Below are 15,647 nucleotides of genomic sequence, written 5' to 3'. Positions count from 1 at the left end.
CAAGAGAACCAGGAGGGTTTGGACACAGGAGGACCTTCCTACTGTGGGTGGTTATGAATTGGGACTAGATCTTGAGAAATTCGCCCCTTACATTGGTATCATCTAGAACCCAGGAGAACAGGGGGGTGTTTTGCTGTCTTTACCATATTGCTTCTGCATCCCTCCGGTGTGCCAGGCTTGTGCTAAGCAGTTTGCATGCTGTGTCCTGTGATTTCAGGTGGGGGACAGGGTAATTGCGGAGAGTTTAAGGAAGGGACTATTTACAGAGCTGTGGGCAACATCATAGGAACCAACAGGGGCTAGCATTGCACAAGGGTCCCACCTGATGTTCCAAGGGGCGGGGGAGGTGTTAGCAGTCCCCAGAGTTAAAACAGGACCAGGGATCTCTGACAGGAGCTGGGGCCAAACTGTAGCCCAGCAGGGAGCGAGCAGGGAGCGAGCAGGGAGAGCAATACCTGGCCCACTTTCTCCTTCTATAGTGGCCTCCACATGGCCAGACCATGAAGCAGAGAACGAGGAATCCTGGGGTGCAGCCTGTAGAGGTCAGCTTCCCAGGGCACAGAGTGGGTCTTGGGAGCAAATGGACAATAACCAGCACCTATGCTTTATCTTGGAAGACGAGTTTGTCCCATTTTACAACTGGTCGAACTGAGGCCCGGAAACACAAGGAGATGAAGTAACCGGATGGAGGCCACGCGGAAAAGCCCTGTCCCAGGAGGCCCTTCCCTAGCACAGAGACTGGGGACGGTCAGCACTCTGTGGGCCACTCTTGGGGATAACCGTGAGCTCAGGTGGTCAGAGATAGAAGGATTCGTCGAGATCCCCACCTTCCCCCCATCAGGCTACCGGCACTGAGCAGAGGTCTGGAGACAAAGTTCATTGCTCAGGGTCACTTGGCAGGTAGCAACACTCCCAGGATCGGACTCAGGTCTCCCAGACCCCAGGCCTGTGAAATCCTCCTTGCTTGCTGCCAAGAGCCATGCCAGCCAGTACTTACTTCTTTCTGCAAGGGCTGGCAGGCGGGCTCCTGCAGCTGGACACAAGGGTGGACTTGTTCCATGGGATGGGGTTCCCCTAGGCCTAGTGTCGGAGGCCAGGGCCCTTGGGGAAAGCCCAGAGTGGGGGCTTGCGTGTTTCCATGGCGCTGTTTGCATGAGCCCTGAGCCCAGGCTTCGTCCCCCTCCCCCAGAGAGGCCTGTGGCCCCCGCTCCCCTGCCTGGAGATCTAGGCCCTCTCAGAGGCCCCGTTGTTTGCAGCATGAAGTGGAAAATCCCACCCCGGCCTTGTGAATCATCCCAGAGCTACCCGCTCAGGCTTCGGGCCCTGGAAAGAAACGCAGCGTTTTTCCACTGCACGGAGAACAGGCAGGGTCCCGGACCCAGGGAGAGGGGTGCCTGCCCACACCCGGCCACTAACAAAGTGTTCTCTGAGTGGGGAAGGGCCGGGCCCGAGGCTGTAGCTGGGCGCTGGGTGGCCCCGGCCCAGGGTGGTAGAGGAGGGCTGGCCAGGCCTGCAGCTGGGGGCTGGGTTGCCATTCTGAGGAGTCGGGCCATGGACTGACATCACCAGGCCGGACCACGGGTCCCAACTGGCACTTAGAGTCTGCTGCACAGATGTTGTGGATGAGGTCAGATTCCAGCTTGGATGCCCCCGTTTCTGGGGCAGAGAAATGCCAAGAGGGAACGTCCAGGCCCTCAGCGGTGGCTACATTACCAAGGTCATGGGGGAGCCACACCCACAGAGACTGTCGGCCTGGAGCCCTGCACAAGCCCTTCGCGCTCTGGGCCTCGGCCTTCCTCTCTGTGAGATGGGCATGATCTCACTGTACCTCTGTCGCCTGATAGCAGAGAGGAGGGGATCACCGCCATCCTGCCATTCAGGAAGGGCCGATGGTGGGAAGCTTCCGAATGTTCATTTTACAGATGCCCACGGAAGGGAAGGGAATTACGCCAGTTGAACAGCTAGTCAGAATACACCTGGCCAAGATTTTCAGTGTGGAAGTTGCCCAGGGTAGGAGGACATGGAGTAGGGCTTTTCCGCGTGGCCTCAATCAAATTACTTCATCTCCTTGTGTTTCCAGGCCTCAGTTTGTCCAGCTGTAAAATGGGACAAACTCGTCTTCCAAGATAAAGCATGTGTGCTGGTTATTATCCATTTGCTCCCAAGACCCACTCTGTGCCCTGGGAAGCTGACCTCTATAGGCTGCACCCCCTGGCTTGCTACCCCTGGCTTTGCCTGTTAGCTGTGCAGCCTTGGGCAAGTCACTTTGTGTCTCTGAGCCTCTTTTTGGTTTCTCCCCTGTTAAAAGAACTTGGTATTGATAACAACACCTCAGTAATGTTTGGCCTTAGCCCCTGAATTTTCCTCTCATTCTAGGTCACATGAAAGAATAGGGCCAAGAAGGGCCTTCCAGGAAGGGAAATCTTCTGCTCTTCCTGAAAAACAGATGTCGAGGAGGGTGGCTTAGAAGTTCGCCCTGGGGTGGTTCCAGCAGGTTGCTTACCAGAAACAGCAGCTAACTTGGGCATTCATTGTGTGCCAGGCACCAAGATTAGCACTTTTTATAGATTATCTGTCAGCTAGATGCTGTTATATCCCCGTTTTATAGTTAAAGAATGAAACCTTGGAGACCGGGTGTTGCTTGCCCAAAGCCACACTGCTAGTAAGCAGGGATGCCCAGTGTGAAACCAGAGCCCCTGTCTTACACCGTACTCTACTGCTCCCTGAGGAGCAGCAGTGGTCGACAGGCCCTGGACCCCAAACCTGCAGAGCTGGACATTGGACCAGACACCGGCCCCTTAGCCCCTGGGCTCCGGATGGAAGACTGCTGACAATTTGGCCAGCTGGCCCGGAGGCTCAGAGGTGGCTGGAACTTGCCTGAGGTTACTTACGCAAGCGTCCCCCTCCCTCCACCTGGAGCTCTTTCCAGTGACCCTGGGGCCTTGGTGCCTATATCTGCCTGTCTGGATCTCTCTTCTGATTTTTATTCATGGACGAGCAAGCACGTGGTGTTCACAGGCCAGAACTGTGAACCGAGGCTGCCCAGCGTGAGGTCTGGATTAATTACCAGCCAAACCGTACTGGGTTTTCAACACTGATTTTAACTCTGGGCAGGAAACCTGGAATCTCTGCTGTTGATGGTTATTTGAAACAAATGAATTCCCCAGGCCTCACACATCCTCGAAAGCCTGGCTTCCTTCAAAGGCTCCGTGTTCAGTTCTTCAGATCAGGCACTCAGGGATCCTCATTTAGTCCTTAGGGGTAGACTGGGCAGTCGCTATGGAACCCATTGTAAAGGGAGCAGCAGAGAACAGGCAGGCTGACGGGCTCACACAAAGTCCCCGGCTATCAAGTGGCAAAGCCAGGATTTGAACAAAGGCCAGCACATGGTATAGGAAGTCTGTTCGGCTGCCTCCCTTCCTGTGAAAAGGAAGGTGAATGCCCCATTGCAAGGTTAGGCTATTCTCTTGTGGGAAATGGGAGCCATTGCATGTTGCTGAGCAGGGGAGTGCCTTGGGTAGGTCAACCTGGCTGTTTGGAGGACTGGAGAGGGGAGAGGGCGGAGGTGGGGAAACAGATGAAGGGGCTGTGGAATTTTCTTGGGGAACAGTGATGAAGAGTGGGCCCAGCTGTGGCCACTGAAATAGAGAAGACATTTGAGTGGCAATTACTTTACTGTCTCGCGTTTCATCCACGCGATCATACATACGGTAAGGAGGGTGTTCTCGTCCCTGTTTTATAGGCACAGGCTGGTTAAGAAACTTGCCCAAATCTACCTGGTAAATGGCAGGACTGAGATTTGAACCCAGGCCTGTCTGCTGCTTACGCCCTTTATGCTACACTGCATCTCTGTGGTGCAGAGATGCTTGGTGTGACCTTGGACAAGTCCCTTTCTCTGCTCTGGCTCTGCGGAGAACTTGGCTGAGCTCTGAAGTCTGCTGCTGTTTTATTTCATCAAACATTTGACTGAGCCCTGGGGAGAGAGAGATGACTCATCCCATGAGTTCCTCTGAGGAGACTATGGTCTGGTGGGAGAGACAAGCTTCTGAGCAGACAATTCCATGAATAATATATGTAGTAGCCTCTAAAGTAGAGAGAAAGAGGAAGAACTTGGCCCAAATTGGAGGAGTGATCAGGGAAGGTTTCCTGGAGGAGGTGACACCCTAGCCGAGTAATCAAAGATAAGAGCTTCAAAGACTGAGAAGTAGCAGCTGCAAAGGCCTGGAAGCCCCAAAGAGTATGAGTGCCTCTGGCAAGGACCTCAGGGAACCCCTCTTTTCAGCCATGGACAGAGGAGCTCTTGGACAGGTTTTTTTTTTTTTTTTTTTTTTTTTTTTTGTTATTTTTTTACAGAGACAGAGAGAGAGAGAGAGTCAGAGAGAGGGAAAGACAGACAGGAGCGGAGAGAGATGAGAAGCATCAGTCATTAGTTTTTCATTGCAACACCTTAGTTGTTCATTGATTGGTTTCTCATATGTGCCTTGACCGTGGGGCTACAACAGACCGAGTAACCCCTTGCTCGAGCCAGCGATCTTGGGTCCAAGCTGGTGAGCTTTGCTCAAACCAGATGAGCCCACACTCAAGCTGTCGACCTCAAGGTCTCGAACCTGGGTCCTCCACATCCCAGTCTGACTCTCTATCCACTGGACAAAGCTTGGACAGGTTTATTGAATGAATGCTTGAGCCCATTCTCTCATTATGCCACTCGGCACTGATGCTGTCTTGCTTTCTCTTCAGGGTCCCCCTGGGCTACCTGGGCTCCCTGGACCCCCCGGTTCACGGGGGCCTCGGGTAAGTGATCATAAACGCCATTCTTTGGAGCTCTGTCCGGCTCTCTGGTCTGCATGCCTCTAACGTCCTCCCTTCTCTGTGTGTCCTCAAGCTGTCCCCTCCCTCCTTCTATCACCCGTTTTCCACTTTGTCCAGTGGAGTGGACTTGGGGCCCTCAGGAGCACTGTGTGAGCAGACACGGCCTGGCACAGCGATGACCTCTTGCAGGGTTTCAGTTGCCCATTGTAGGTATGAGTCTCACAGCTTGGGGCGGAGAAGGCGTCTCTGCAGACCACATCCCCTGAGCTGATGGGCCTTGGTGTTTGCAGGAAAAAAGCTGACTGGGGAGGACATGACCCTTGCATCCACCTCCCCATTTCTGCAGGACCAGCCTGGGGCGGGGGGATGCTGACAGAGTAGGTGAGCTTCCTGTGCTGAGAGGTTCCACCAGAGGCTAGGGGAGGGCTTGGCAGGGCGGAGGTGGCTGGTAGGCGCAGCCTGAGCCCCTGAGTGAAAAACAGCTCCTATGTGCCCATTGCAGCCTTATTCAATCCCTTCTCCAGGACCCCATGGGTTAGAATGATCCGTCTCATGTTAGGGCTGGAGAAACCAAGCATCTGATAAATGGCAGAGCCGAGACTGGAACCCAGGCTCTTCACCATATGCTGGGGCCCCTCCCTCTTGGAGGGAAATCTGCCCCCTTTCCAAGGGGACTCAGCCCCATGGCGCCTGGCATCTGTGCCCAGCTGAATCAGCCTTTCCCACGCTGGGTGCCTGGTGAAGCCCGGGCAGAGATATTTTTAGCTCTGAGCCCAGCGGATGGTTCTGGTTATGCAATTACTCGAGCCCCAGTTCCCTCCAGACCTGGCCCTGTGCTCCCGGGCCCAGGGTGCTGGGATCTTCTGTCACCAGCAGCATTTCCTCCTGGATTTGGAGTTTCCGTGGAGCACGCTCCCAGAGCATAGGACTGCCGAGGTGTCGCGGACACTGCTGGCTTTGACCTGGAAGCCTGGGGCCAGGATGAGGCCTTTTGACCTACCCTTCCAGGCCTGGGCAGTCTGCCCGTGCCCCCACACTTCTCCTGTGCCCTCCAGCCTCTGAAGTGCCGCTCAGGCTGTCCCCTGGGCGTGACACACCCTTTTCTGCAAACTCCTCTTTCACTCGTGGCTCAGAGCCAATGCCAGCTTCTCTTCCGATGAACACACCCTTCTCGGCGCTCCTGCAGCACTTTATCTGGCCCTCTGGATGGCACAGATCGCTTTCTCAAACTCACAGCAACGACTGACCTCTGTTCACTGAGCTGCATCTGCGTGGTCTCATTCCATCTTCCCGGCCACCCCGAGAAATAGGTTCCAATGTGGTCCATGTTTTACAGGTGAGGGAACTGAGGCTCAAAAAGGCTCAGTTACTTTGGATGAAGTCAAATATAAAATAAATACTGGAGTCAGGATTTAACCCAGATAGTCTGACTCTGGAGCCTATGGTCTTAACCATCTATCTGCGAATTTTCCATCTATTCGGCTGAGCCCCCTCTGGGTCAGAGACAGGCCCTGCTTCCTTCTTTTTATGCAATACTTTGCAGAGTGTCCTGCGTGCAGCAGGTGCTGGACAAATGGTTGCTGACGAATTCTAGTCTGGGAGTCATGAACATTTTCACAACGAAGCAGTGTGAACTTAGCCAAGTCCTTTCCCTTCTCTGGGCCTTAGTTTCCCCATCTATAAAATTATGGGATCCTAGGAAGGCATTCCTGAGGTTGCTCCCAGCTCTGAAATTCCACAAATGAGTGAATGACTCCCCTGACATCCGTCTGTCTTTCCGCGCCACAGCAACCCACCACCCCACCCCATCATCCTGTTTTCAGACTGGAAATTCCATAGTTCATAAAATTCCAAAGATAATAGAATGCTGGGATTAAGCAGTCGCAGCATCTCTGCACAGATGGTGGCTCTGAGGCTTGGGGAGGGGAGAGGCGGGCCCTCAGCTGAGGTCAGTGGCCTGCCCCTTCCCATCTGTACATACTCCGGCAGCCCATCAGCCCATCGAGGAAGGGACCTCGGGGAACCCCTGGGCCCTGCCCCCCACCCTCCTTTCTGGACTGCAGCATTTATAGAATCGGTCTGCTTGGCTCTCGCTCAACTATGTGCTTCGTTTCTCTGCAAGGCAGTGGCTGGAGAGGGTTGGGGAGTGGGGGCAGGGAAGCAGGAAGCCCCCACCTTCATGAGCTGCAGATGGGGTAGCTGAGTGCTCCTGCCTATCATCTTTGGAGCAGCTGGGGTCACAACTGGGCAGAAATGTCCACCCCTGACCTTGCCCTGCCCCTGCTCAGTTCTGGGGTGCTACTCAGGGGCCCCTCCTCAAACATCGCTGCCCAACTTTTGCCCAGTTTACGCCGAGCTTTGAGGTCTAACCCCAGGAGCCTGGGCTGGGGTGAATACCTGAGGTCTTCCAGATGCCTTAGGAACCACTGGGTCCCAGCCATTGATAGGACAGACGGGAGACTGAGGCTGGACACGGGGAGGCTCAGGAGCGGTTTAAGTCTTGCCACTTACTGGTTGTAGCCCTGTGCCACCAGTATGCGTTGGGATGTTAGGAGGGGCCGGAGGACTGATGGTGTTAGAGGGAGGGTCCCTGCGACACCTTATAATCCCCCAGACTTAGTGAGCTTCTACACACTGTTCTTTCTAGATGTTTTCAGAGAAGGGGAGGATTCCAGTTCAGGCATCGAGGAAGAGGGAGGTGCCTTGGTTGGAATGTGACAGGCTGCAGCTGGGAAGCTGGCCTTGGAGAAGGAGGAAGGCAGCAAGTTCATGCACAGCCAGCCGGATGGGTCAAGAGGGGCCAGGCCCAAGGGCAGTGTGTCTGGAGACTGGTATGGTGGGGGGCACCTGGGAGCCTTTTGAGGTGCCTCTCCCAACCCCCAATGTCCCAGATTATGCCCCAGACAAAGACCCTTAGGACTTACCCAAAACTCTTGGGAATCAGTTTTAATTATTGGTCTGCAAGGCTGTAGTCCAGGGCCCTTGCTAGAGAAAGTGGACATAACTGGACCCAGCTGTTGTAGCAGATTTGGATATGGCCTGGGAAAATCCAGTGCCATGAATAAGCCCTGGACTTGAAGCCAACAGGCCCGGTTCCGGCCCCGGCTTGGCTGCTACTCTCCTGTGTGACATTGGCCAAGACTCTTTGACTCTCTGGTCCCAGGCTTCCCAGCTGTTCCATGGATCCTGGAAGATGCTGTAAGCTTGGTCGGAGCCTATAGGAATCCAGGGGAGAGCTCTAAGTGTTGTGGCCGCAGGAAGGCTGTGCCTTTTGTGCAGTGAAGACAAGAACCCCCTTCACTGCATGCTCAACTCTAAAGGCTCATGCAGCAGTCCAGCTGCAGTCTGAAGGGTGGAAGGTCCTTTAAGCAGGAGGAGTCCCTAAAGGTTCCCCAGAGGGGGTGGCATTTGAGCCAGGCCTTGAAGGATAGATTGGGTTTCAGCTGGAAGGGATGGTTGGGATAGGCATGCCAGATGGTGGGAACAGCATGGCTAAGGCAGTGCGGGAGGGAAGTACCAGGCACCCAGCAGGGGAGCAAACGGCTGAGTGTGCTTTGAGCACGAGGAAGCCAGCTGGGAAGGGCTGACGGGGCCAGCTGGAGAGTGTGTAAAGAGGTGGTAGAATTCAGCTGTTCAGGGATTGTGCTCTGAAGTCACATCTGAGGCTGGGATCTAGCTCTGCCCCTGAGCAGCTGGGTAACCTGAGAAAGTTATAGAACTCTGAACACCAGTTTCCTCTTCTTGGAAAAAGGAATAGTGATAACACCTATCTCGTGGGTTCAGGGATAAAAAGATAATGAATAGAAAGCGCTCAGCACAGGGCCAGGCACCTGGGGGTCCTCCCTAAAAGAAGGGCACCATCGCAGTCCTTCCCAGACTTGGCGGAGGAGCCCGCTGCCTCTGCTCTAGGATGTGGAGTGGCCCGTTTCCCTCACCTCTGCGTTTCTCTCCCCCTTCAGGGTCCTCCTGGGCCTTACGGAAATCCAGGCCTCCCTGGCCCTCCCGGAGCCAAAGTGAGTATTTGCTGTGGGACCTGGAGATCCAACCGTGAACTGGGTGCTGAAATCAGGGCCACATTTGGGCTGCTTCCTTGGGGCTCCTGGTGGGAGGTCCTCGGGGTCATTGCAGAGGATCTACACTCCCTGAGCACCTCCTGAGTCCTGGACCTTGTGCCAGGCTGGGGACAAGTGAGGAGTGGGGAGTTTAGCTTCTGGTTGGGAGGGACTGAGGGAGAAGGGCAGCTGGAACTTAGAGCCCTCAAAGGGAGTAGGAGGAGGAAAGGTCATCTGATGCTATAGAGGGAAGGCCTTGAATGTCCGACTAGGGATGTGAAGTCCTAATATGTACCCTGGGGACGCATGTCCACTTTTGAACTGGGGAGGGATGTGGAAAGATCGTGTGTGAGTCTAGTCACTGGATGCCATGTGGAGGATGGACTGGGGGGTGGGGACCAGAGCGGAGGCAGGGAGACCCGGGCGGTCCTGGGGAGAGATGAGGCTAGCCTGGGCCAGCTTGGGGCTGTGGGAGGAAGGGGTGGGGTAGAGACGACTTGGTGACTACTCAGTGGTTAGCCTGGGGGGCTGGACTGAACCTGGGAACCAAGGAGATGGAATACGATCATGTTGTGTTTGGGAACCGGTCGTCCAGCCAGGTGGAGATGATTCATGGACAGACATGCTGAAACCCCGAGAGCTCTGAGCTGGAGATAGAGCCATGGGCATGGCCAGCACAGAGAGGTCATCATCCCCAGGGAACCTTCTTGGAATGCCCCAGGTCACTGTTCGATGAGATGGCAGAGATCAGAGTGACGGGTGCTCTGATGACTGTGGGGAATTCCAGCCTGGAGCTGCGGTCCGGCCTGGGGCGTGGCCCGAGAGCAGGGTGTCGGGGTGGTGGGCGGGGTGAGAAGCCAGCTCGCCAAGAGGAGTGCCGGACCAGCAACACTTAGGTCACCGGGAGAAATCTGAGGAATGGCTGGAGAAAGGAGAGGCGGGAAAGGAAGGTGCAAGGCCAGGGAAGCCAAGAGCTCAGCACCTGCGCTGAAGGGGCCTGGGGAAGGCCGGAAAGGTCAGAGTTGGGACTCCCCGTTGGGAGGCCGCCCAGCCCCGACTGTCCTCTGTGGAGTAACTCGGTGAAGGGCACCTCCGGGCTTTGGTTGGCCGAGGCCCAAGGTCATTCCTTGTTAACCCAACCCTTGTACAGGTTGAGTGGTTTAAGTAAAGCCATTCACTAGCTGGGCCCAGGTCAGGCAGGGAGTGGTCAGCTGTGCAGCCTCCGAAGGCTGGTCCTGGCTCCTGGAGCAGACCGCCTCCTGTCCACCTGCTTGTCCGAGGGTTTGGGACAAGGACGGGGATATATGAATACATGGCACCGGAATGCTGGTGCAAGAGCACCGGCCTCTCTGCTTGTAGGTCTGTGACTCTGTGGCCAGGGCTGGGCTGGCGTCCTTCCTTGGAAGGTGAGCATAGAGGCCTCAGCTGCCCAGTGCCCAGCAGCTGTCCAGAGGTGCTCTGGGTTTTAACAAGGCAGGCACTGATGATAATAACCACCGTATACTGGACCTTTACTGTGCTCTGGGCACTATGCATGCTCTTTATGTAACTCATCTCATTTGATCCCCACAAAGATCTCAGAGAGATGAGAGGAGATACTGTATCCATTTCCAGATGGGGAAACTGAGGATCTGGCAGGTTAGACACTGTCCCCTGGGAGGACCTGCCTCTCCTCCCTAGAGGGGACCTCTTTGGAAGAAGAAGCCTCAGGTCTCCCAGGTCATGGGGTACATCAGAATGCTGAGATTAGCAGCTGTTTTGAATGGCCAGGTTTGCTCAAGAATATGCTTTTCTGGGTTGGGAGGTGAGGCAGGTCTTCCCAGAGGGTGGGAAGGTTGAACTGAGGTCTCAAGTGCCATAGCTGACTAGGTGAAGGGGCAGAAGGAGGCTGGGGAGGGCAGCAGGTCTGTAGGTGTTGGTAAGACTTGGGTTTTATCCAAAGAGCAGCAGGAGGACACGCAAAGGTTTTCAGCAAGGTGACATGATCAGATGAGATTTGTGAGGGCCACTCAGGCAGTTTGAGAAGCAGGGCCTGGCTGGTGGTTTGCAGTGAATTACTCAGGATTATTAGGGGCCCTCAGGCACCAGGGAGAACAGGGAGATGGACAGGGCATGCTTGGTGGCCTAGTGGTGGGAGCTGAGGTTAAGACAGCCCGACAGGGTTCTTGAACCTCAGACCCCAGCTTACCTTTCCCCTTCCTCTGATAAAATAGGATATGCTTATTAAGGAAAGTGTGGGAAAGTATAGAAAGTATCAAGAAAACAACCTGGCCTCCTACAGTTGTCCTGCCTAGTGATCAGCACTGCATGCATTTTGAGCATCCTGTGTGGGACTTTCCAGGGCAGGTGTTATTATCCCCATTTTATAGATGAAAAATCTAAGGTCCAAAGTGGCTAAGTAACTTGTCTAGGGTCACATTCCTCCCTCCCCTCCCTCCCTCCCTCCCTCCCTTCCTTCCTTCCTCCTTCCCTCCCTCCCTCCCTCCCTTCCTTCTTCCCTCCCTCCCTCCCTCCCTCCCTCCCTCCCTCCCTCCCTCCTTCCCTCCCTCCCTCCCTCCCTCCCTCCCTTCCTTTTCCTTTCTTTTCTTTCTTTCTTTTCTTTTTTTTTCTTTTTTCTCTTCCTTTCTTCTTCTTCTTTTTTTTTTTTATTAAGTGAGAGGCTGGCAGACAGAGAGAGGCTCCTGCATGTACCCCAACCCAGGATTTACCCGGCAAGCCCCATACCAAACGATTCTCTGTCCATCTGGGCCACTGCTCCATTGCTCAGCAACCGAACCACTTTAGCCCCTGAGGCAAGGCCATGGAGCCATCCTGCGTGCCTGGGGCCAACTCCGTTGGAACCATTCGAGCCTTGGCTGCAGGAGGGGAAGAGAGAGAGACAGACAGACAGATAGAGAGACGGTGGGGGGGGGGAGGTGGAGAAGCAGATGGTTGCTTTTCTTGTATGCCCTGACTGGGAATCAAACCCAGTACTTCCACACGCTGGGCTGATGCTCTACCGCCGAGCCTACCGGCCATGACCATACTCACATTTCTAATAAGTGGCGGCAACAGGATTTGAACCCTCTACTGCCTGACTTCAAAGCCCATACTTTTAGCCACAAAGCAATTCAGTTCCACAGCTCTCTGACCTTCCCTTGTGGATTAAGCAAGATATATTAATCAACATGTATATAGATACAGATACGTGTATATGTATATGTACATGCATGCATGATACATATACATGAGTAATTTATGTATGCCTTGCACATAAGTGCTGTTATAAGGGATTAGCTGTTATTTTATTAACACTTGTTGTCTAGAAAGATTGAACCAATTCACGCTGCTGCTGACATGAGAGAATATTTTAAAAAGATAATTCATTATTATTTTCACTTCACTTTACTGACCATCTACGAGAAGAGTGCTTTTCTTTCTGTTTTCCTTTTGTATCTCACCACTTATGAGTTTGTTTATTGTGGGGGCTGTGATGTCTTTTGCTCTTGATTTTAAAAAGTTACTTACATTTATATACCAAGATTATTAAGACTCATCTACCTTATAACTATTTTTACAATTTTTTACTTGCCTGTTAAGAATATTCACCATGGTTTTTATGTATGGAAGTGTTACCTTTTTTTTTTTCCAGTCTAACAGTAATAGCTAACACTGACTAGGAATTTATGATATGTCAGATAGTTTGGAGAGGGCTCTACCCATATGTAAAATGTATGGTTATTTACTTTTATACTTATACATTTCTTTCCCATCCTAAGCTCAGATAGGTATTCACATATATTTCTAGTCATTTCACAATATCATTTGTACTCACAAAATTGAAACCATCTGTAATTAACTCTCAATGAGGGGGTAATATGAGGTAGGGCTCTAACTTTATTATCCCTCCTATAATTACCAATTTATTAAATAACTTTTCCTCTATTGATTATAACATGATAGATCAGAGTCTATTTCAGTACATTCAAATAAGTTTCATTGCTGCTTGTATTTTTTTATGTTAGTAATATGCTATTTAACATTATAACATTTACTATCTTTATATTGTGTGTCTTCCAAACCCTGTTCTTTTAAAATATTTCTGGCTATTTATTCTGTCAGATACACTTTATGCTCATCTTAACAATTTTCTTAAAAAACCCACTTGGGATTTTATTGGGATTGTAGTAAATGTGTATATTAATTTGTGAAGAATTAACATCTTTAAAATATTAAGTCTTCCCATTTGGTTGAGTTTTAAAAATGTCTCTTAGTAACTTTTATAATTGTTATTGCATAAGCCCTGCACAATTCTTATTAAGTTTATACTTGGAAATTTTGTATTTTTGTTGTTGTCATGAATGGAATATTTTCCTCATTATACTTTCTAGCTGGCTCTCAGCTATTGAAAAGAACTGTTGACTTCTGCATTTTCGTACTTTTTGTGTTTTTCTAATAAAACCGTGGTCTTCACTGAATTATCTTACTCATTCTAACAGTACTTCAGTTAGTTCTCCTGGATTTTCTAGACAGGCATTCATATTTTTTGCAAAGAAGGTAATACTTTTGTGTCCTTTTTCTCAAAGGCTAGTAGTCTTATTTGTTTTCCCTGCTTTACTGCATTGGTCAAAACTTCTAAATACATAACATAGTAGTAATGATAATAAGAAGCCCAGTAATCCTCAGAGAATATTCCAGATATTTTTACCTTTCAGCTTTACCTGCAGGACAGGAGCTCGACATAGTTCCCATTCCCACTCTGTTTGTAGCATTTATGGTTTACGACATACCTTCCCATCCATCTTCTAGTTGTGGCAAGGCTCTATGAGCTAGCCTAGGCAGTCTACTCTTTCCCGCACAGAGAGGGAAAGGGGTTTGCCCAAGATCACACAGGCTCATACCCTGGAGAGCTGGATTCAACAAGTCCTTGTCTCCACGAGGATATAAACAATTAATGTCACTATATTCCTTATGTCTTGCTGGGGAATGTGCAGGAGTATGGGTGGGAAGATGTATAGCCTTTTCCATCTTGGAAGTCATACCTTCAACCTGACCAAGGTGCCTGGAGCATTTTTTGAGCTTTAACTTCATTGGCTGCCCTCCTTGTCTTAGTTTAGCTGAAATTCCGTTTAGAAATTTACCCTGTTCTCCTCAGCTTCCTCCTAGACTCAACTTGTTACTCTGCATTGCATTGAAATATAAAGAGTTTGGATTCTGAAACCTAGACTGCCTAAGTTTAAATTCCATCTACTAATTGGATGACCTCAAACAAGTTACTTATCTCCTCTGTGCCTTAGTTTCCTCAGATGTGACATGGGGGTAGTGATGGTTGCTACCTCATAGATTTATGTGTTAAGAGCTGAGAAATGCACTCAGTAAATGCTGGGCTTATTATTACCGTTACCCGTCTCTCTGGTTTCTCCCTCAAGAGCCTCCGTTACTCGTCACTCTGGTTTCTCCCTCAAGAGCCTCCCATGGGCAAGCCCAGTGTCTTGTTCCCCACAGTGCTATTCCCTGCAGTCATCCCCAGACTTGGCTCATAGCAGATGATCCGTAAGGATCTGGACTTGTAGATATTGTCCCCGAGCAGGACTGCGTCCCAAGCACTGTGCTGCTGCTAACACAGTGAGCCTCCCGTAAATAACTGAAACGCCTCAGGTAGGAGCCCCGGGCAAGATAGCAAGGTGATATGTCTTCGGGTCTCAGTTTCCCTTTTATAAAATGAGACTTGGATATGCAGAGGCCCACCTTGAAAACTTTTTAAGTCCAGCTCCTTTACCAGCTATAGGCCGAGGTGGGCAAGGGTAGATTGGGGAGAGCTGCTGTCCTTTTTTGGCCATTGGAATCCTGAGTATCCCTGGGTCTGGCCTTGCACGATGGACGTAAAAGGCAGTGGAGCTAGGCTTGTGAGCGGCAGAGGGTGCGGGAGTGTCCGTGGGGGGCAGCCGCAGTGGGTGCGGGAGTGTCGGTGGGGGGCAGCCCCACAGAGTGTGCGGGAGTGTCAGTGGGGGGCAGCCTCAGTGTGAGATCCCAGAGGGCAGGCTCTGTGGAAGTGACCTGGAGGGGTCCAGGTGAACAGAGGGTTGAGATCCTAGCAGGGAGGTGCTGCCCCTCAGCCTGGGGCCACTGGAGGGTGTGGGAGAAGCACCCAGGCTTCCCATTTGTAAACAAGAGCCTTAAACTCAGACAGAGGGGGATGAGTCAGACCTAGTAAGCCCTTGCCTCTTACCTGCGTGTCATCCCAGACTGTGACTCAGCCTCTCTGAACCCCGGTTTTGGTCCTGAGTTATATCAAGTGGGGTTAAGACTAATGGAGTCTCTGCGTGGAGGGGGCCTGGCACAGGGTTGGGCACGGAGGGGGTGGGCAGTAGAAGGCTGCTCCCTCCCCTCCGTCAAGCCCTGTCCAATTCCGAATGCCACGATTTCTTGTGAAGAGCGACTGACTCAGGATTTGGAAGGTCTGGGTTCTGATGAAGGAAAGAGCCAAATGGGAATTAATTGAAGTTGGCCAAACCACGCCTCCCATGTGTCACGTTAATTATCTTAGTCTCCTTGCCAAGAAACCTGGAAAGCTAGCGGGTGTGTGTGCATATGTACAAGTGTGAGTATGTGTATGCACCTACGTGTATGTGCCACTATGCATGCGTGTGTGCCCATGTGTGTTCATACCTACCGTATTTCCCCCTGTATAAGATGCACCCTTTTACGAAAAATTTGGGGTCTAAAAACTGGGTGCGTCTTACACAGTGGTTGTAGATTGTTTTACTTGCACTTCCCACTTTTTTGCGCTTGTCTTTGTGCTCATTT

The 15,647-nt window shown here is 51.7% G+C and overlaps 1 protein-coding gene across 6 annotated transcripts in view; it reads left to right on the top strand.

Annotated features, from left to right (window-relative positions):
- The window catches only part of COL27A1 (collagen type XXVII alpha 1 chain), a 137,211-nt gene that overhangs the window by 15,309 nt on the left and 106,255 nt on the right, over positions 1-15,647 (top strand). For 5 of the 6 annotated variants that reach the window (XM_066256419.1, XM_066256420.1, XM_066256421.1 and 2 more), the window contains exons 4-5: positions 4,738-4,791; positions 8,769-8,822. In XM_066256419.1, coding sequence (XP_066112516.1) covers positions 4,738-4,791; positions 8,769-8,822 — 108 coding nt within the window. The remainder of the gene's footprint in view (positions 1-4,737; positions 4,792-8,768; positions 8,823-15,647) is intronic. The other variant, XM_066256422.1, reaches the window with a different exon arrangement.

This window comes from Saccopteryx bilineata, chromosome 2, assembly GCF_036850765.1.
Source record: "Saccopteryx bilineata isolate mSacBil1 chromosome 2, mSacBil1_pri_phased_curated, whole genome shotgun sequence".
Classification (NCBI taxonomy): Eukaryota; Metazoa; Chordata; class Mammalia; order Chiroptera; family Emballonuridae; genus Saccopteryx; species Saccopteryx bilineata.
This window is presented reverse-complemented; position numbering and strand designations above follow the sequence as displayed.